The sequence below is a fragment of the Homarus americanus genome, unplaced genomic scaffold, assembly GCF_018991925.1.
Source record: "Homarus americanus isolate GMGI-L3 unplaced genomic scaffold, GMGI_Hamer_2.0 scaffold32929, whole genome shotgun sequence".
Lineage (NCBI taxonomy): Eukaryota > Metazoa > Arthropoda > Malacostraca > Decapoda > Nephropidae > Homarus > Homarus americanus.
Window position 1 is genome coordinate 435,542 of NW_024737097.1, and position 22,404 is coordinate 457,945.

A 22,404-nucleotide genomic window follows, 5' to 3' on the forward strand; every position below is an offset into this window, starting at 1 on the left:
AAGGATTCTACCAAATGTATCAAACTAAAACACGAGATAAGATTGCACCAATACCTTCAGATACCGGCGAGCTAACTGATAACGACGAAGAAATGAGCAATAATCTGAATAAATATTTTTCAACAGTTTTCACCACCGAAAATTTAAACATGATACCCGAGGCACCGACTCTATTCAGAGATTGTGAAGAAAACAAATTAAGCGAGATAGTAGTGACGAGTAACGATGTTAATAAGCAAATAGACAAACTGAAGCCTAATAAGTCACCTGGTCCCGATGAGATATTTGCCAGAGTATTAAAGGAATGTAAGGAAGAGCTTAGTATGCCCTTAGCAAAGTTGTTTAACATGTCATTAAAAACAGGTGTAGTACCAGAATCCTCGAGGATAGCGAACGTAATACCGATTTTCAAGAAGGGGGATAGATCACTATCCTCTAACTACCGCCCAATCAGTCTAACATCAATAGTAAGCAAATTACTAGAATCACTCATTTCAAACTCTATTTGAAACCACCTGGAGAAGCACAAGTTGATCAATGATTCCCAACATGGCTTCACAAGCGGGCGTTCATGTCTAACTAATCTATAAACATTCTTTTCATCAGTTTTCGAATCGGTGGACAAGGGGCACAATTATGATGTGGTATATCTCGACTTTAGCAAGGCCTTCGACAGAGTCCCCCACGAAAGACTAATTAGAAAGGAAGAAGCGCATGGCATCAAAGGTAATATCCTTATATGGATTAGGGCGTGGTTACGGATTCAATGTCACGAAGTGTAAGAGGATGCACCTGGGGCGTACCAACGGTAAGGAGGCGTATCATATGTCCCAACGAGATGAAGAAAATGCACTAGTTGAGACTGTGTGTGAGAAGGACCTAGGTGTGTATGTTGACAATGAGCTGAAGTTCTCGGGCCATTGTGAGAAGAAGGTAAACCAGGCAAATAAATTATTGGGTCTTATAAGAAGGTCGTTCAGATATCTAGACGGTCCGTCCCTCGTGACGATCTTCAGGAGTGAAGTGCTTCCCAATCTGGAGTACTGTCACCCCATCTGGTCCCCGAGATATGCTAGGGACTGTCAGTTGGTTGAAAATGTTCAAAGGAGGGCCACCAAACTGGTGCCTGCACTTCAGCACCTCAGCTACCCTGAGAGATTGGAGCGCCTGAACTTGCCTAGCTTATACTACAGACGGGCAAGGGGGGACCTTGTTGAGGTGTATAAGCATCTCAGGGGGCACTACTCAGTTGAGTGTCCTTACTTGGAGCTGGCGGACGCTCGCCCCACAAGGGGTCACAGCTCAAGATTGAAGAAGCCGCAACTCCAGAAAACCGTGAGGGCAAACTTTTTCGGAGTGAGGGTTGTAAACTCTTGGAACAATCTACCAGAGAGTGTGAGCTCTTTCAAGAGAAGACTTGACCAACACTGGAGCGGGTTCAGGTACATTCAGGAGCCGGTTGTGCCCAGTATTTGCCAACAGTGCGTGACAGAGACGTGACCGATCGCCCGGGCGGCTAGCGAGCCGATCTTTTGGTGAAGAATATAAATGAAAAGAGACGTGACCGATCGCCCAAGCGGCTAACAAGCCGATCAGTGGCGAAGAGGATAAAAGTAAAAGTAAGAAGCATCAACATTAACACAATCAGCCCAGAACCATTATTTGCAAGAGAGGAACACCACTTAAATAACCGAAAAGATGGGGACTATCCTGCCAGTTCACACAAGGACCTGGCGGGACCCCCCAGCACAATCATAAAAGATGAGGAACATCCCTTCAGCAACACAAGGACCTAAAGGGACCTTCCAACAAACCCAAAAACATCACCTAGAGGACTGAGGGACGTCTGTCACTGGTTTAACCACAAAACAGCCTCTTCAAGGGGGAACGCCCACCTGCTTTCATTCTCCTTCTTTACTTCCCACTTCAAAACTATACATTGCCCTAAATATCCTTGATCACCTCAAAGCCACGGCTCTCTTATCTCGGTATCCTGACTGACTGACTGGGAGTCCATTCTACTCTGACCCACTGGACTAGCAAGACCTCTCTACAGCGCCTCTCCAACCAGCTCCCTCAGAAAGCTACTCGCCGAACACGACCTCTGAGCAAACTACTCATCACCTAGTAACCCCTTAGCACTGCACTGTACAGCAATATATATACAGAAAACTCATTGTGACTTTCTATTCTACCTCATTCCTGAGTGTGAGATATCTTACATGTACGTACGTTTGTGTGCCCATACAAAGAGACAATAGACAACCAAAGAGAATTGACAACTGACCACATACAGTATGCTACAATGGGTGACCGCCGGAGCTGTGAACACCACACTCCCTCTGCTGCCGTACTCCTGGAGCTATGAGGATCGCCTTGTCTGCTGCTAGTTCGGGCCAACCACCCTACCTGCATAACCTGCTACTCCACCATCTCACGACAGTAAGGTTTATAACGCATTAGTCTGTTCTCCCCACTGGCGGGGTGAGTGACCCACATCACAGCCGTAGAGCAACTATTGTGCGATATTCCAAACGTAGTTTGAGCTCTTTTGCCTACTCTCCTAATTTTCTTTTGTTTTTTTTCGTACTGGCCTAAGGTCCTGCACCCTAAAAAGTGTATTCGTCCCGAAGTCCCCCCTGCAACTGTTCACCTCCCTCCCAGGAGATTGTGAACACGGAAGGGGGTCGGAACAAGCACCCATCCCTCATCCTTCCCAAACAGGTTTGACTCACTTCCGCAAGAATGGACGGAAGGATCTCTCTACCGATCTTCAACCACAACGTCGAGGACTGGTTAATTCATGTGGAAGCAGCCCTCATCGGCTCACAAGCTACTGACGAGCAAAAGTACGGCGCCCTGCTCTGTTCCTTGCCCACGGAAGTCGCCACGCAAGTCTCACAGACCATTTCCAACCCTCCAGATAACAACAAATTCGCTACCCTGCGGGATGCCTTAAAGACGCGTTATCAACGGACCCGCCCCAGTCTCCTGCAAGACCTATCCTCTATCTCCCTCGGAAACTCAACTCCAGGACTTCTCTGGGAGGAGATGTGTAGGCTGAGCTCCCGGCACACAGACAGACTTCCCGACTCTATCCTTCGCCAGCTTCACGAACAAAAGCTCCCCACACAAGTACGCATCACCCTGTCCGCAGTAGATTACTGTAAGACAACAGAACTCTACGCAACCTCGGCAGACAGAATATTCAACGATTGCGCTCCTGCTCGCCTTGCCGCTGCGGATAACCCAACGACCACACCAGTACTTACCTCCGAACTTGTAAGCCGGGTCAACACCCCTCAGCGAGCAATACCTCACAAGACATCAGGGACCTGTTGCAAACTTTGAACCGCAGGATGGACACCATTGAACAGTTCTGCTCCTCCATGCCTGTTGCTGGGCCTGTTCCTGACACACGCACCGCGCCCTAAAATCCCCGACGCGCCCTTCCTGTCCCGGAAACCGCCACCAGCCCCCAGCACAACAGATCTACCCTCTGCTGGTATCAAAGACGTTTCGGCTCCAACGCTCAACACTGTAAACCCCACTGCACCTACTCGGGAAACGGCAACAACGGGGATTGGTAGACGCCTCAGCCCCCATCCCTTTAGGCATCTCACTACTGCACGTCACCGACCGCACCTCCGGCACGAAATTCCTCGTCGACACAGGTTCATCGGTCAGCATCTTCCCTCCCTCACTACAAGACATGTCAAAGCAACCCTCTTATGACCTGTTCGCTGCCAACGGTACCCCCATCGCCTCCTACGGCGCACGCATCCTCGCCTTAGACCTCGGTCTTCCCAAGACTCTGCGCTAGTCATTCCTGGTCGCAGACGTGTCTCAACCCATCCTTGGCTTCGACTTCCTCACCTTCCACAAGCTCGGCGTCGACCCAAGCCATCTATGCCTCATCCATGAACCTACAGCACGCAAGATCCAGGGTTCTCGTGCCAAAGACACTGACACTATCACCTGTCTCTCGCCTTCCAACGAGTTCTCCCCCCTGCTCGAAGAATTCAAGGAGCTTTTCTCACCCCGAGTCTCTCCACCCCCACCACCTACGTCGGGAATTTTCCACCACATCGAAACCAAAGGACCTCCAGTCTTCTCACGCCCTCGCCGCCTACGCCCTGAACTCCTGAACACAGCCAAGGCGGAATTCAACAGACTACTGCAAGACGGCATCATTCGACCTTCAAAGAGTCCCTGGGCATCGCCTCTTCACATGGTTCCTAAGCCATCATCCGGCGACTGGAGGGTGTGTGGCATCTACAGAGCCCTGAACCTCGTCACCAAACCTGACAGGTACCCTATTCCGTATGTCCAGGACTTTCACCACAAACTTCATGGCAAGACCATCTTCTCGAAGATCGACTTGGAGCGTGCCTTCCACCTGATCCCAGTAGCACCTGTAGATACCCAGAAGACAGCGATCACCACTCCGTTCGGACTCTTCGAGTATACTTTCATGAGTTTTGGCTTACGCAATGCAGCACAGACTTTCCAGAGGTACAGTCTCGTTCAAGATTCTTCGAACACTACTGGAGACAGCTGGCAACTCAAAGCCGTTTGTTTACTATACTACGTAGTAAAAATTATGAATGATTGTAAAAGTGACCGGTGATTGATTACTTAGTTCCCCTTTGCTTAATTAATGGTTGGGCGTTGTTGTTTCGTATTATATTATACCTTTCTGCAGGTATATAATGTTAATTTGATTTTAAAATGGACAGAGCAATGGGCCAACCTATATGAATTTATGTTTAGACATTTAAACATAAGTAAAAATCGGTAAGTATGTTAAAGAACATCATGCATCGGGCACAGCTGTGTGCAGGCTGTTTATGAGGTTGCCTGTTTATCATTAATTTATACTAATATGATCTTCAAACGTTTAATCCCTTTCGGGTGATTAATCCAGTTGTATGCAACCGATGCTAAACAGACTTCTTTCTAAAAACGCTGATTTCATGCAACACAAATTGCTGTTTTAATTCGCTGTGAGATTAAGTAGAACCCCTGCTCCTCCTACTGAACCTACGCACTTTCCTATAATCTCCACTCGCAGGGTTGCTGGTGTGTTATCCAGGATGGATGTGAGTAAGGAGCATGGACCGGACGGAATACCCCCTCGTGTTCTGAGGGAGCGTGCTGAATCTCTGGCCCCCGTGCTTGCTCGCCTCTTTCGCCTCTGCCTCAAAACCCAAACTTTTCCTTCTTCTTGGAAGCATCTTTGGTTCAGCCCATCCCAAAGAATGGTGACCATTCTAATCCATCTAACTATCGCCCCATTGCCCTAACTTCATCCCTCTCTAAGATTTTCGAAACAATCTTGAACTCCCATTTTCTCAGTCACCTTGAACGCTTTTCTCTTTTCTCGGATCACCAGTATGGCCTTCGGCAGGCGAGATCTACTGGTGAACCGCTGTCCTATTGCACCCATCTTTGGTTATCCTCTCTTAGGGATTATGGGGAAACTTTTGTCGTGGCCCTCGACATCTCCAAAGCATTTGGCAGGGTATGACACAAGTTTTTGCTATCTAAACTTCCTTTTTTTGGTTTCTCTCCCCCACTTTGTTTTCTAATCTCTTGCTTCCTTGAGAACCGATCCAAACCAGTTGTTGTCGTGTGATCAATCTCTCACTCTTTATCTACCAATAGTGGTGTCCCACAGGGTTCTGTTCTTTCACCAACTTTCTTCCTTCTTTTTATCAATGATTTACTTTACACTACAACTAATCCTATCCATTCTTACGCTGATGATGCTACTTTTCACTCTTCTTCACATATTCCCCTTCCTCCTAACTCTCAAACTAGATCTGTTTCTAGAGCTGATACCATTACTTCTATCAATGCGGATCTGTGCAGCATCTCTGAATGAGGAGGTACAAACTTGGTTAAATTTAATAGTAATAAAACTTAATATTTACCAATTACCCTTTCTAAATTAGACGATCTCCCACCAATTACATTTCAGGACGCTATCATCCTGCCAAATTCTGAAATAAATATGGTAGGCCTCACCATTTCCTCCAATATGTCCTGGAAATCACACATCATTAATATAGCTAAAGCTGCCTCCCGAAAGTTGGGAATGCTGTACAGATGCCGTAGCTACTTCACTCCTGAGCAGTTGCTCCAAGTATATAAGGGATTCATTCGTCCTAACTTTGTATACTGCTCTCATATCTGGGGTGGCTCTTCTTCTGTCCAACTGCTAGATAGGATGGAATCCAAGGCATTTCGTCTAATTAACTCTCCTCCTTTAGTAGTCAATCTCTCTTCCCTTTCTCTTCGCCGCAATGTTGCTTCACTCTTTCTCCTTTACAGGTACTTTAACGGGCAATGTTCGGTGGATTTGGCATCCTGTGTGCCGCCGGCAAGGCCGTGGGTTCGTAACACACGTCTTGCCCGCGGTGCCCACCGTTTCTCTGTGGATGTCGGTCACACGAGAATCACCCGTTATAGTTCCTCCTTCTTTCCTCACAAAGCCAAACTGTGGAAGGCTCTGACTTCTTATGTGTTTCCGTACTAATACAATTTGTCTCACTTTAAAAAGCTGGTTTTCCGGCATCTTCGTGGTGTAGTTTAACACAGTATAACCTTTTTCTTCTTGTAAGGGCGGAAACGATCGTCCTGCTGGTTACCGCTGCTAACTCGCTCGTTTGCTGGTGCAGACGACACTTGGGGTGGTTGGACAGAGGTGAGAACGGCAGCTACTATCTGGGTCACCGGCAGATTCAACCCAGCCGCCATACAGTCACTATCTAGCTACCCCTCTGTCCTTCAAATTCTGGCTGTGATCTCATCATAGGTCCTGGACTCGTGGGCTGTGTTCCCAGACCTTCACCTATCGACTGTCAATTCTCTGGTCATCTACCACTTCCGCATACCACGACCGTCAGTTCATCTCATTCCGTCTGTGCCCTGGTGTTCTCCTGCCATTTCAAGACGTCGCTCGAGTGTGGAGTTGAATGGACGCTCCCCTACCCAGAGTGTGGATCTCCTTGTTCCAGAACCTTCCCCCAGGGCCACTGCCGTAGGAAATATCTGTTTATTTGTTTGGTTCCTTTAATTGTTTGCATCCATTAATTGTTTGAATCCATTAATTGCTGACTCCCATTATTTGTTTGATTCCTTTAATTGTTTGCTTCCATTAATTGTTTGACTCCATTAACTGTTGACTGACTTAATTGTTTGACTCCCGTAATTATTTGATGTTTGTTGAGTGGTGTCAGAGTTTTGTGTTATATTTTTTATAGTAAAGAGATGCCAATCTCTAACGGTTGTTTGTTATTCCTCAGAAAACCATGGTCCTTGACTTTCCTTTATTAAGATCCTGATTAGCCTGGTAAGGGATTTCTATCCCTAAGTCCCAGGCCTTCTCTAAATTCAATTTCTTTGTGTTCTTGTTTTTTCGCCCCCTAGGCCCCGTTGTAGTTCCTTTGACCTCTGCCCCGGGTGGGCTAATTCCCGTAAAAAAAAAATATATAAAAAATAAGCTATTTTTACCCCTTGGGCCCTGCGAAAGGCTAACGTCTCATCCAGGTGTTAGCTAAAGTGTCATGCGTACAAATCAAAAGAAGCGTCTGCACATCCAAATAGATAATGGGTTAGCTATTCCGTGCATCAAAATTGCCTTACAATAACTGCCTATAATTTAACATAATACAGTAAAATCTAATACAGTACGATATAACAAAACATAACCTAACCTAGTATAATATCCTAACCTTACCAAATATAGGTACAGTCTCGATCAAGATTCTTTGAACACTGCTGGAGACAGCTGGCAACTCAAAGCCGCTTGTTTACTATACAGAACTAAGGAGTAAAAATTATGAATAAATGTAAAAGTGATCGGTGATTGGTTACTTAGTTCCCCGTAGCTTAATTAATGGTTGGGCTTTGTTGTTTCGTACTATATTATACTACGTACTATAGTAAAGAAACGGCCTTGAGTTGCCAGTCTTGAACGAGACTGTACATTGTAACCTAACCTAACCTAACCTAAAATAACATATGATAACCTAACCTAATATAGTATCGTAACATAACATAACATAATACTACAGTATAGTATAACCTAACATAGCCTAACATACAACATAACCTAACATAAACCCTATTTTAATACAGTACAGCATAACTTAACATAACATAACATAAAGTAATATACAGTAATACATTATAACCTAACCTAACCTAACCTAACCCTAACATCCGTGTTATCCTTGAATCAGTCATCAATGAAAAAGTGACTAAAATGAGAGTAAGAAGGAAGAAAGAATGTGAGAGAAAGAAAGTGAGAGTGAAGAAAGGGAGCCACCTGTGTGTTATTGTCCTTGAACTGGAGGAGGCTGGAGGAACCTAAGGAGATGTGTCTCTCCAGCAGGGGGTCGGCCGGCTCCTCACCGTCTGAGGAATACAGGTGATTGACTCTCACTGGACTGCCAGACCCCATAACAAAGCTCTCCTGTTGGGGGGGGAAACATGGGATAGGGTATTAATTTGTCCCATCGAGGTCCTAAACAAAGGATTTTAAGTATACATATTAGTGAGGTAACATATACATATTAGGTAGTAGGTAGTAGGCAGTTATCAAACAGGGAGGTACTGCCGCCTGGGAAGTTGCTGGACATATAATGTGTTATCTAATGGTAGACACTGCTGCCATATGGCATCACAAAAATTGTGACCAAGTCCCAGGTTGTTAATCTGACTGACACCTTCTGCCTCATTTACACACAATTGCAAGGTCTGAATTGTTTCTCTTACTTTAGCAACACACCATATGTATTGTTTCTCACTTTTGATCTGCTTTTTTTCTTAATTTTAATATATTTCTGGTTCATTTTGGTTCGTCCCCAGGCCCCGATGTGGATCGGTAACCTGTACCCGGGTCGGCTAATCCCCGTAAAAAGAAAAAAACATACGTAAACACACACATACATACTCACAAACACACATAAATATGCGCAAACATAAACACCTACGCAGGAACACACACTACAACTATAACTTTGCTGTCACTCGGAATCGAGAATGGCGGTCATTCAGCTATGATACAATGATATGAGTTATTAAGAATGTCACCTTCGTTGGTGAGCTCTGAGGTCACTAGAGAGACCGATACAGGACCGACAGGGTCGTCCACAGATTTAGCACGTGTGGAGGGCTACATCTAGAGAGGGACGGCCGGCGGCAGCAGCTTTCCGGCGTTGGAGCTTGGCTGCCTCGGTATGCAGTCGGGCTAAACCGAAAGTATTGACACCTTCTTGTGTGGTGCCCCTCCAAGTATTATAGTGTGGAGTAATCGTCTCCCAGATGAGGGGGTCGATTTGGCACTTATTCAGGTTTGTCTTAAGAGTATCCCAATACCTTTTCAGTTGCCCGCCAGAGTTACGTTTTCTATTCGCTAGATGACTGTAAAGTAGTTGCTTTGGCAGTCTACTGTCGTTCTTGTGGATAACATGGCCAGTTCAGCATAGTTTTCGAGGATAATGGTAGCCTCGATGCTCCCACAGTACGTGATCAGCGAAAATACTGGCATTTGTTCTCTTGTCTTCCCATCGAACTCGGAGGATGGAACGTAGACTACGTTGGTGAAAGTTTTCAAGAGCCTTCAGGTGCCTCCTGTATGTGACCCATGTCTCGCTGTGTTTGGGCTGTGGTTTGATATCGAACTATCTCACTTGTTAACACTTGCCTGAATGGGTGTAGGGTAGTGACTGGTAACTTTGAGGAAGCTGGGTGAGATATTAGGTAATCTCACGGCGTGTCACCTTTGATACAGTCGTAGATTGATTGATACTTGAATCGTCACAGCCGCCGTGGGTTGCACTTGTAATTATCTTAGCTTGTAAGTTACACAAGTGCACACAGGTTCTGTTATTTTCACTTGTTGTTCCTTGGTTTAATGTAAACACACGTGGTGATTTTCTAGTTATATTGGATAGTCTGATAGTTACAAGGTAGCTTGTTGACAGACTACTGAGTATTAGCTAATAGCTTGTAATTAGCTGATATAATTAGAGAGAGATACAGCCTGGGGAGCTAAGCTCACAACACGTCTCTTTGGTACGGTGTCTGGCTGTGTACTGGTGAACTGTGTGAAACTGTGTGAACTAGCTGACCTCTCTTCCTCTGGTTGTTGGGGAGAATCTATACATCAACACAGACATAAAATCTACACAGGCCTACTCTCCCACGGAGGGCTGAGAAGATTTATGGGTTGTAACCCGAGTTTGTGTGAAACAAACAAACTGTTCACCTTAGGAGGGGTGACAGAACAAAGCTCAGTGTAGCTGTATGCTCAATAGTCTGGGTGATAGAATGTATATAATGAATATATGTCCTTAGCCCATATTTATATAATATTAATTGATAGCGGCTAGAACAGCTGCCATATAGCCAGGTGGGGAGGACTACTGCTCGATATACAAGCAAATTTGTACTGCATGTAATTTCAGCTTCCTACAGCTGAAGACACGGGTAAGGAGTCTCCCAAAGGCTTGAGATGCACATCTGATCCGTTGTGGAATATCTTCATCGATTTCCTCAGTGATGGACAGGTGGGAGCCAAGATACTGAAAGTGGGTAACATTAGAGAGGGTAGACTGTTGAGCTAGATGGATGGTGGAGGTGTGGCTGAACGAGGGGCAGGCTGAAACAGAATCTAAATCTTACGTACATTCACCTCAAGGCCGAAATGCATACACATCTGAATAGGTATTCAGGATCTCCTGTAGGTCGCGTTCAGTGAGAGCGACAAGGGTAAGGTCGCCTACAAACAGAAGTTCGGTAATGGAAGCTGCCGACACCTTTGTTCCTGCCTGGAGTCGTCTTATGTTGAAAAAACCCTTCATCCGTTACTGGATGTCCATCCCGCCGGCTAAATTGGCACTGGCACGAGTAAGGATGGCAGCCAAGAAAATATAAGAAAGTTGGTGCCAGTACACATCCTTGATTTACCACCGTTTAGACGGGAAAGAACTTAGACTCGGTGCCATTGTGCAGGACACTGCCAATCATGCCATCGTGGAGTTGCCTTACAATGGCGATGAAATTTGGTGAGCAGCCAGAACGGCTGTACACGGCTGTTGACCAAGTCGAAGGCCTTGGTTAGGTCCATGAAGACCATGTACAGGTCACGACGCTGTTCTCTACACCTATTCCTGTATCTGGCAGGCAGCAAAGATCATATCAGTGGTGTCACGTGATGGTCTAAAAAAGCCACATTGATATTCTGGGAGGAAGTTTTCCGCCTCAGGAAGAAGTCTGTTTAGGAGGACTCGGGCAATATTCTTGCCAGATACTAACAGCAGCGAGATCCCGCGGTAGTTGCCACAGTCTGACCGGTCTCCCTTCCTCTTATAAATATTGACGATGGAGGTGTCTTTAAGAGGTTGAGAGATTTCTTGCTTTTCCCATATATTTTCCTGGAGAGAGTGGAGACAGCTGGTAAGCAGAGGTCCTCTTGCTTTATACACCTCGGCTTGGATTCCATCAGGCCCTCAGGCTTTGTTATTTTTTATCTATTTGATGGCAGTAGCTACCTCATCCAGGGATGGAGGATATCTAAGGTGGGTCAGCTCTGGTTGATGAGGGACCTGCTGGGTAGTCACGACATCCACATAGGTGTTTCGGTTTTGCAGCGAATTGTAGTGCTGAAGGGGGCCTTCTTCATCTTTAATTAGGGAGTTACTGTCGGATGAGCGGAGGGGGGCTACGCCATGAGTGATTGACCCATAAAATGTTTTAGTGGAATAGAAAATTTCACGCATCTTGTGTTGATCTGCAAGTTTTTGCATTTCATATGCTTTATTTTTAAACCAGTCGTTCTTTAGATTGCAACGTTTGTGCTGAGCAGCTGCTTTCTTCTTTGGTCCGAGACTGAGGGTTGTTCTTCCAGACAGTTAAAGCAGCAAGTTTTTAGTCGACGAGTACGTTGATTTCAGGGTCATTTTCATCAAACCAGTCCTGGTGTATTCTTTCGATCTGGCCGAGGGTCTCTCTGCAGGTTCTTGTCATTACATTGTCGAAAATATCCTATTCGGCACTCGGATTTGGGTTGTTTGTTCTCGGGTTGATTAATTATCAGCCCTTCTTCGAGCTGCTTTCTGAATGCATGTGCTACCGCTGGATCCTCCAGACACTTAGTGTTAAAACCTCTTCTGGAGGCTTGTTGCCTTCACAGTTTTGGGGCGACGTGATGTGAGAGCTTGGCTCTGACGAGCCAATGATCAGTGCTGCAGTGGTCTTACTCACGCATGGCTCGGGTGATGAGGACATCTCGGCGATCTCTTTCTCTGACAATGACATAGTTAATGAGATGCCAGTGTTTAGATCATGGATGTTGCCACGAACCCTTGAACTTGTCAGCCTGCCTAAATAAGGAATTGGTGATAGTGAGGATGTGTGCAGCACACTTGCTGAGGAGGAATAGGCCATTGGGATTATACTTGCTTAGTCCATTTCTCCTTATGATTCCCTGCCAAATGTCAGCATATCTGCCAACTCTGGCATTGAAGTCACCAAGGTGTATGTATATTATGTATGCTGTATGTATACTATGTATGCACCCCATTTATATACATTACTTCTCTAGTCAGTAGCGTGTGACAATGCCCCTGTTTCATGTCACCACAAGCTTAGATAAATGTGCCTGGCGACATCTGGAGGCTGCGAATGTACCACTTACCACATGTCGCCTGAGAGGTCAGAGAGAGGTCAGTTGACACATATAGGAGAGTAAGGACTACCCGCGCTTGTAAGCACACCCTTGTATATTTCCGTTGAATAGAACCTACAGAACTCTACAGGTATTTATGTTCGCTCCTGTAGTTAGAACCAAGTACCCCAAACATGTCCATGGCGCAGTGAGTATCAAGTGATCGATTAAGTGGAAATAAGTACGTTCGTGTAAAATCAAGACCGGTAGACCTCCTTCGTCAACTCACTCCATCACCCGTCGCTCTCCTAATCTCACATTGTCTCCCACAAAAATTCGCTTGAATGACCAACGAGTTTTGAGCAGTGTGCAGTGACCGCAAGTTCCTGTGAAGTGTCTTAAGTGCCCCTCGTGTGTGTAGTGCTAAAGTGTGTGTCCTTGACTTAAAGGATTCCCTAAGGTGGAAGGCTGATATAGGGCATTTGTGAGGAGTAGTGCGTCAGCGCGTCCGTCCCCAGCTACCTCGAGGGTAACTCACCCTCCTAACACTCACCCTCTACTGCTCACCCCCCACCGCCACCCTCCGCGCTCCCCCCGCCTACACACACCAACCCACGCATGGACACACCAACTGCAGCCATTTCTTCATATATATTTTATATATATATACTGTATATATATATATATATATATATATATACATATATATATATATATATATATATATATATATATATATATATATATATATATATATATATATATATATATATATATACATATATATATATATATATATATATAAGTTACTTATCTGTGTATTCAATCAATTTTGTTGTCTCAGATCTGGTTGATAAGACGGGCTGACCGGTCAACACTGATTCGAGATACAATATACAGATAAAGTAATTATGCCCCGGGCCTCACGCAGGGGTGTCCCTAGCGCCCGGAGGAATCAGACGGATGATATCTCTACAGAGATGGATGACCAGTCAGAGCGCGAAGCCCCACCCTCTCCCAACACATCTCCCAGCCACACCCCTCGACCCTCAGCCTCGTCCTCAGAGATAATTGCTCTGATGAAGCTTATGAGGGAGGAAAGGCATGAGGACGAAGCGAGAAGACATGCTGAGGACCACCAAAGGAGATTGGAAGATAACGAACGGTTTGCAGCTTTGATATCTAGCCTCACTGCTAATGAAGCCCTTGGCCCTTCCACTGCTCAAGTATCGACTGGCTCAGATACCTCATCAACGCCTTCTGCCAAAGCGGTTGTCCAACCCCCACCCACCTTAAAGCCTGATGAGACTTTCCAGACTTTTCGTGAGTGGCGGTAACGGTGGACCGATTATACTACAATGGTGGATCTCCAGAGCTTGCCACAGCCTAAACAACTCATTCATCTACGTGTGTGCCTGTCTTTGGAAACGCAGCACGTGTTGGAACACACGTTGCAAGTGCCCCCGACGTCTTTGTTGTCTGTACAGGAGGTACTGGATGTTCTAGAACGGCACATCAAAGGTCAGTGGAATGAAGCTCTCCGCAGGAGGGAAGTGTTTAGCTGTAGACAGATGTAGGGTGAGACTTTTGACGATTTCTACGTATGACTCAAGAGAGCCTCGGAAGAGATAGACATATGTCCCGGTAATCACCAGCAGTGCGAGGACACCCAGTTGAATCAGGTGATCCTGATGGGTGTTAAGGACGAGGAGCTTGTCCAACGCCAAACCTCCCTCGACTCTTCCTCCTCTCTTAAGGATGCATTGACAGTATGTCGCTCCTATGAGGCTGCCAGGTGTGCTACCTCTGCCATCCGAGCTCCCCCTACAGCCGTACGGGCTATGTCCCAATACAAGAAAGACAAGAAGTCTGCCCCAACGCCTACGCCCACCACGCCCACGCCCGGCTCCCTTTGTAACAGCTGTGGTAGGCAGCACGGAACACAGGTGCGTCCAGCTGCTGAGTCTACCTGCGACAGTTGTGACCACAAGGGCCACTGGTCACTTACAGTACGGTGCCCAGCCAAACGCGTCCAGTGCAATGTGTGTGGCCGTCTGGGCCACTACGACAAGTGTTGCCCGACAAACATACCCAAGGGACAGCGTCGGCGGAAGCAGCAGCGCCCTTCCACCAGTGAGGGCCGCCCACAGTCGCCAAATCAGAGGCACAACGACCCTGGACAAAGCCCCACCCATATTAGGAGGGTGTACTCCTCATAGCATCCCAGGACCAAAGTCCCCCAGCACGTCAGCGTCATCGTGACCTACGGCAGTATGTCATCCTGTCTCGAGATGCTGCCCGACACCGGCGCTGAGGCTAAGGTCATCGGTCCCCAGCATTTGCAATGCTTGGGGCTCTCTCCAAGTGATCTAGGACCGCCTCCCAAGGACCTCCGCATCACGGCAGACGGTTCACAGATCGCCTCAGCCCTAGGTTTACTCTATGCACATGTCACCTTTGGCAACAGGTCGTGTCAAGCCTGGATTGACGTGCATAATGGTATCCCGACTCCTTTGCTGTCCTACAGACATTGCCAAGAGTTGGCCATCATCTCCCAGGATTTCCCAACACCGACTTTCGAGGTAAAATACGCCAACAGGGTGCACGAAGGGAGCAGCAACTACCCTGCTGCCGCCCTACCCCTACCTCTGGCCAGTGACGCCTCTCCTTCGGTAGTTGTCCCTGCTGCTTCACGTCCCCAAGCCTTGGCTCGCCTCCACGAGTCACCGTGGAGCCGAGGCCACCAAACTGTGTTCCGGCCTGGCATCGACCCCGACATCTCCAATGCTGTCCACGAGTGTGAGCCCTGCCAAGTTCTACAACCCAGCCAACAGCAGGAACCCTTCACGAGTTACGACAACCCCACCCGCCCCTTTCAGTCTGTGTCGGCCGACTTTTTCTCTGTGTCAGGAGAGTCCTTCCTGGTTATCGTCGACCGTCTCTCTGGTTGGCCGGTTGTCATCAAGTGCGGTAATGATACGATGTCTGCCGCCACCATCAGCAAGTTCCGCCACTACTTCCGTGACGTGGGCGTTCCTGTGCGCCTGCGAACCAACGGAGGGCCCCAGTTCAGAAGCCCGGACTTTGCTGCGTTCCTCGACCGTTGGGGAGTCCGGCATGTGTTGTCACCGCCTCATTACCTGCAGTCCAACGGCCACTCTGAGGCTGCTGTCAAATCCCTGAAGCACCTCATCCTCAAACTGGCCCCTTCTGGGAATATTGACTGCGAGGCCTTCGACCAGGGTCTCCTTGAGCTCCGCAACACACCCAATTACACCGGACACTCCCCTGCCCAAGTCTTGTAGGGAATCCCCCTCCGTTCTTGTGTCCCTGCTCACCCTCAATCCCTCTCCAAGGAATGGCAGGCCAAGATAGAGGATTGTGATCGCCGAGCCGCCGAACGTATTCAAGACGTCGTTGCCCGCCACAACGACTACGCCCGTCCTCTCCCCAGGTTGAGTGTCGGCACCCAAGTCCGTGTCCAGGACCCGACCTCCCTACGTTGGGACAAAGTGGGCGTAGTCATGGGTCTCGGTAGATCACAGGACTACCAGGTGCGGTTACCCAGCGGTCGGGTGTGGTGGAGGAACCGCCGTTTCCTCCGCCCAGTAACGCATTCCGCTGACCCCGCCACCAGTGCTGAGTCCCATATCCCCCCCCAGTGATCAAGCCCCTCGACGCTCAGAATGGATCCACAGGAAAAGGTCCCCTCAAGACTTTGCTATGAGCGTATAGGGGGGGGGGGTGGAGGTGTATGTATATTATGTATGCTGTATGTATACTATGTATGTAGCCCATTTAAATACATTACTTCTCTAGTCAGTAACGTGTGGCAATGCCCCTGTTTCATGTCACCACACGCTTAGATAAATGTGCCTGGCGACATCTGGAAGCTGCGAATGTGCCACTTACCACATGTCGCATGAGAGGTCAGAGAGAGTTCAGTTGACCCATATAGGAGTGTAAGGACTACCCGCTCTTGTAAGCACACCCTTGTATATTTCCGTTGAATAGAATCTACAGAACTCTACAGGTGTTATGTTCCTGTGGTTAGAACCAAGTACCCTGAACATCTCCACAAGGAGCACAACCTTATCTTCTCTGTGGATAGAGGTTAGCACTCTGTCAAGGACAGCGTAAAAGGCCTCCTTGATGTCATCCTCTTCATCCAGTGTTGGGGCGTATGCACTGATGAAAAAGGCATGACGTGAGTGATTCAGTGGGACTCGGAGCGTCATGAGGTGCTCGTTGATCCCAACAGGCATTTCAGTTAGCCTATGTAGGATGCATCGGCGGATGGCAAAGCCAACTCCATACATGCAGTTTCTCTACGCAGCAGGCTTACCCTTCCAGAAGAAGGTATAGCCAGACCCCTGTTCCGTGAGTCGACCCTCGTCTGGGAGTCGGGACTCACTAATGGCTGCTATGTCAGTGTTATACCTAGCCAGCTCTTTTGCCACAAGGGCGGTTTTTCTTTCAGGACACTCATGTGTGCTAGTACCCAGAAGGGTCCTGACATTCCATGCAGCGACCATAAGTGGTTGTATAGTTTTTTTTTTTTTATCTGAGATCATAATTGTGTTTTCGACCACATCAGAATGACCTTACTGGGTGCGGTTGCCCAGTCACATTGGTTCTTCAGGCAGGCTATGTTTAGGGCACCTTTTCTAGCCCCCTCCCCATGTGGGGTGAGCAGAATGGCTCCTCGAAAGGGCTGTTCAGTCGCACAGACAGGACCAGATTGCACTGCTGCCTAGATCCCAGTGCATAAACGTACATCTTATCTATGCCGCCCATGTGCAGAGTTGTGACTAGAGACTCCTGGCAGTCATCTCTGCCTGTCTCCGTCGCCACTTGTCCGTCGTCATAAAACTTTTGGGGTATAAGGGTTTGATGATGATGAGAGGTATGATGAGCTAGATGATGGCTGCACGTGAGTTAATTTATGTGGTGAGGCAGGAGCACAGACTGCAACCATACATCTTGGCTCTCCCCTTTCCTAATCCGGTGGAGCAAGTGTTGCAATAACTGGGGAGAGGGAGTTGGACTGCCGATAGCCCAGTTTGTTGGGTTTCGCCCTAGTTGCCTGTCCATTATGCATTGCCTTCGTTCGCCAGTGTAGTCGTAGAGTTCCCATGTTGGTCACCTCTTCTGCCTATACCGCCATTGGGGTTTTGTTGGAGCTCTGGAAGCATGTCTGCCTGATGGGGGCTCCACCACAGATTTTTCGTTCGGGGTTTACTCCCGTAGCCTTATACCTATCAAGGTTAATCCACAAGGCAGTGGGCCTGTAGTTGGTAGGCACCAGGACGTGTCCACATGCCATTGGGCCTATGCGTGATCTCTCTGGGGCCCGCTGCTACTCCAAGATCCCCTACTAGTCTAGCCTGGGCCCACGTGGCACCAGTTACCGGGATGTTACGCTGGTTAAATCCCCAGTTAACCAGGTTGGTACACATATAATATATATTGGGCTTTTAGTAACGAAACCCAATTGAAGTTTCTTGTTTTATTATAAAAGTATTATGTTTATAATTCCTGAGTGTATATCAACCGTAAGTTCCACTATTTATGAGTGAATGAGAAAGGACGGCATTTATGTAATATAAACGTAGATCAACGTCCGTTCGATATTAGTTGGTGTGAGTGACTGATTAAGAGCATCGCACTGGTGCGCGCTTACATAAATGCTGACATATGGGCTTCTCCCTCTTGGGAAAGTTACCCTTCACGTGATCAGTTCATGTCTTACTCATAGGTAGTGGAAAAGTAGAGGGGGTGAATCTGCAAATTATATAACGTCAATACACACGAATATACATAAGACACTTATTTCAATGGCATACCCCTATCCGATGAGCCTATCATTGTGTATGCCTCGAACGTGTTAATGTGTGTATAAACAATGTATACTTTTGAAATACCTAAAACAGGAGTTACCGCGTCTGTATAGAAAATGCTATCCGTCCAGCTGGTATCTGTAGTGGGAGAGTAGGCGGGGCCTCTTCACTCGTCCTTGAATGCGCGCGCCTCCAGCTGGTTTCCCTGGCAACAAGAATAATGCGCTGCAACACGACGGCGGGTGAGTCCACTTCACGACAGGGGATTACCTCCACTGTATGATCAGATACTGCTGAATATGTCGGAAAGGTTCTTCTTGCTTCTGCTGAGTCAATGTCGCTTCTGCCGTGTGCCAAACTTCTTCAGTCTCATATATACTGTATGGAGAACTGTCTGATGACACCGGATATACTGCAATCAACGCTCGCGAAACACACAACAGTCCAGCTACTTATGAAATGTCAATTGTTAGTAAAGCTTTTGAAACCATCTGCAACAATGTAGACAACACTATGCTGACTTGGGGCTTCCTTACTTGTTACTTACAGGATTTTCACCAAACAGGCTGTATGATATTATAATAATACCTGCACCTCTTGTGGGTGACAGAGAAGAGGAGCACTCACTAATTATCGTCTCGATACGGGATACAGTTTTAACACTCGGATTATGTAACACGTCACTGTTTTTTGTTTTCTTGTTTTCACAAAACACTGACGTCTTGGTACGTATACTGCCTTAAAGCTTCCGTACCCACACGAGCTGCCACCTTATATGTTATGCTGGTTAATTCCCCAGTTAACCAGGTTGGTACACATATAATATATATTGAGCTTTTAGTAACAAAACCCAATTGAAGTTTCTTGTTTTATTATAAAAGTATTATGTTTATAATTCCTGAGTGTATATCAACCGTAAGTTCCACTATTTATGAGTGAATGAGAAAGGACGGCGTTTATGTAATATAAACATAGATCAACGTCCGTTCGATATTAGTTGGTATGAGTGACTGACTAAGAGCGTCACACTGGTGCGCGCTTACATAGATACTGACATATGGGCTTCTCCCTCTTGGGAAAGTTACCCTTCACGTGATCAGTTCATGTCTTACTCATAGATAGTGGAAAAGTACAGGGGGTGAATCTGAATATAAATCAGATGTAAATAACCCATTTATATAATACGTTCTGTTGATGAGACAGGGGCCATTACAGGGACACACACACACTCACATACTTGTGATGGGTAGGGCTTTGTGTTGAGACAGAGGTTGAGGGCCCAGCTCCTGCGATGCTTGAGTATCAGCTGCTGGAAGAAGATGGGGTTAGCTTCGATCAGCACCCCACGCCAGTTATACTCGTGCTCCAGGTAGAGAGTGTTGGACAGGAACTCACCGTCATACGCTCCGGCCTCCAGGAATGTGCCAGGCTGCTCTATCTGTTCAGAACAATAAAAGAATTTAGGTTAAGGAGCATCTGTCAGCCAACCTGTGATTGGTGCAAGAGGGAGGTGTCCAACACCATAGAGTAGAAGAATTTGGCCAACTTCACAACAGGCGCCAGCATGGAAACATGGAGTTGTCTGGTAGCATGGAGCGCCTTTGGTTATAGAAAAAATAAAGAAAAAAATGTGTATGAAAAAGTGAATTCCTCTCGCTGAATTGGTTTATTCTCAGGTAAGAAACAAGTTTTCTACTAAAGATGCTTCCTTTTTTTTCATTTCTCACTACTATATTAAACAGTATCAAGAATCAAAGTTAAATACAAATAGATACATACAGAGGTTGATAATTGTTAGATAAACTGGTGTGTGTATACATATATATATATATATATATATATATATATATATATATATATATATATATATATATATATATATGCAATGAAATCACTGTAGGTCCGTGTGATCCAGGTATATGCTGATAACCACAAGGAAACAAGAAAATACGAAGTTCCCAAGCGCTTTCGTATAATTCACATCTTCAGGGGTGAGTACAGACTAAGGAGAAATATTTGACATGGCTAATATATACAGAAGAGGAGAGTGAGATCAAATCCTTAGGGGACCATAGGTGTCCACGATGGTCCGGTCATTAGGCAATGACCCTACTCATCTTCATAATGCCTCCTCAATATTACCTTGTAATTCAATTGTCAGTAGGAACATTATAGAATCCAGTCTCATTAAACATACCGAATTCGTCAACCTGAATTTGAGTAATGTGCAAACTGGATAATTTTGTAATTAAGAAGATTTGTAACTAGGTGAGAAGGTTGGGTCATCTTACCCTATGACCTGACTACGGAGAGCTGCAGTGCTTATGAAGATTAGTAGGGTCACTGCCTAATGACCGGACCACCGTGGACACCTACGGTCATAAGAACATAAGAACATAAGAATGGAGGAAACTGCAGCGGGCTTATTGGCCCATACAGGGCAGTCCCATTTACACCCAGCCCCTATTGCTCTTATATCCATCCAACCTAAGTTTGAAGCTATCCAGCGTATTCGAGTTAATGATGATATTTGGTAACTTGTTCCAATCGTCCACTACTCTTATTTCCAAACCAATGTTTACCTATTTCCCGCCTAAATCTAAATTTGTCTAATTTAAAACCATTGTTACGAGTTTGCTCCTGGTTGGAAAGTTTGAGTACCTTTGTAATGTCCCCTTTGTTTAGCCCTGACTTCCATTTATACACCTCGATCATGTCGCCCCTCACTCTACGTCTCTCGAGGGAGTGCAAATTAAGATGCCTTAACCTGTCTCTGTACTCAAGGTTCCTAATGCCCGGGATTAGTCTTGTCATTCTCCTCTGAATTCTTTTCAAGGATTCTATATCCATTCTGTAATACGGTGACCAGTATTAAACTGCGTTATCCAAGTGAGGTCTCACAAGCGCAAGATATAGTTTTAAGATGACCTCGCTAATTCTTGTAACTAACACTCCTTTGTATGAACCCAAGTACTTCATTAGCTTTGTTTCTAGCAAATACACATTGTTTACTTGGTTTAAGATTCCTACTTATCATTACTCCTAAATCTCTCTCGCAGTCGGATTTCTCAATAACATCGTTGTTCATCTGGTATCTGGTTTCCCTGTTTACATCTCCTATACTGAGTACTTTACATTTGTCCACATTGAATCCACATCTGCCATTTTTCAGACCATTCGAAAAATTTGTATAGATCTTCCTGTAGTTTTGCCGAGTCCTCGTCAGATTTAATTACATGTCCTATCTTAGTGTCATCAGCAAATTTACTTATGTTGCTGTCTACGCCAATATATATGTCGCTTATGTATATAAAAAATAATAATGGTCCGAGTACTGAGCCTTGCAGAACTCCACTAGTGATGTTGCTCCAATGTGATTTAGTGCCGATAATGCTCACTCGCTGTTTTCTGTCCTGTAGGCACGCCCTAATCCATTTTAGAATATCACCTTTAATGCCATGAGCCTCCACTTTTCTTATTAGTCTTTCGTGGGGGACTCTGTCGAAGGCCTTGCTAAAGTCGAGATATACCACATCATAATTCGAAAACTGATGAAAAAAATGTTAATAGATTAGTTAGACATGAACGTCCGCTTGTGAAGCCATTTTGGGAATCATTGATCAACTTGTGTTTCTCCAGGTGATTTCGAATAGAGTTTGAAATGATTGCTTCCAGTAATTTGCCTGCAATTGATGTTAGACTGATTGGACGGTAGTTAGAGGATAATGATCAATCTCCCTTCTTGAAAATCGGAATTACATTCGCTATTCTCCAGGATTCTTTTACTACACCTGTTTTTAAGGACATGTTAAACAACTTTGCTAAGGGCATACTAAGCTCTTCCATACATCCCTTTAATACTCTGGCAAATATCTCATCGGGACC

General features: G+C 46.1%; 1 protein-coding gene across 1 annotated transcript in view; it reads right to left on the reverse strand.

The window, feature by feature from the left end:
- Positions 1-22,404, reverse strand: part of LOC121873353 — a 146,227-nt gene that overhangs the window by 45,524 nt on the left and 78,299 nt on the right. Inside the window, exons 5-6 of the mRNA XM_042376903.1 lie at positions 19,757-19,957; positions 8,336-8,482 (exon numbers count right to left, since the gene is read on the reverse strand). Of these exons, the coding sequence (XP_042232837.1) occupies positions 8,336-8,482; positions 19,757-19,957 (348 nt within the window). The remainder of the gene's footprint in view (positions 1-8,335; positions 8,483-19,756; positions 19,958-22,404) is intronic.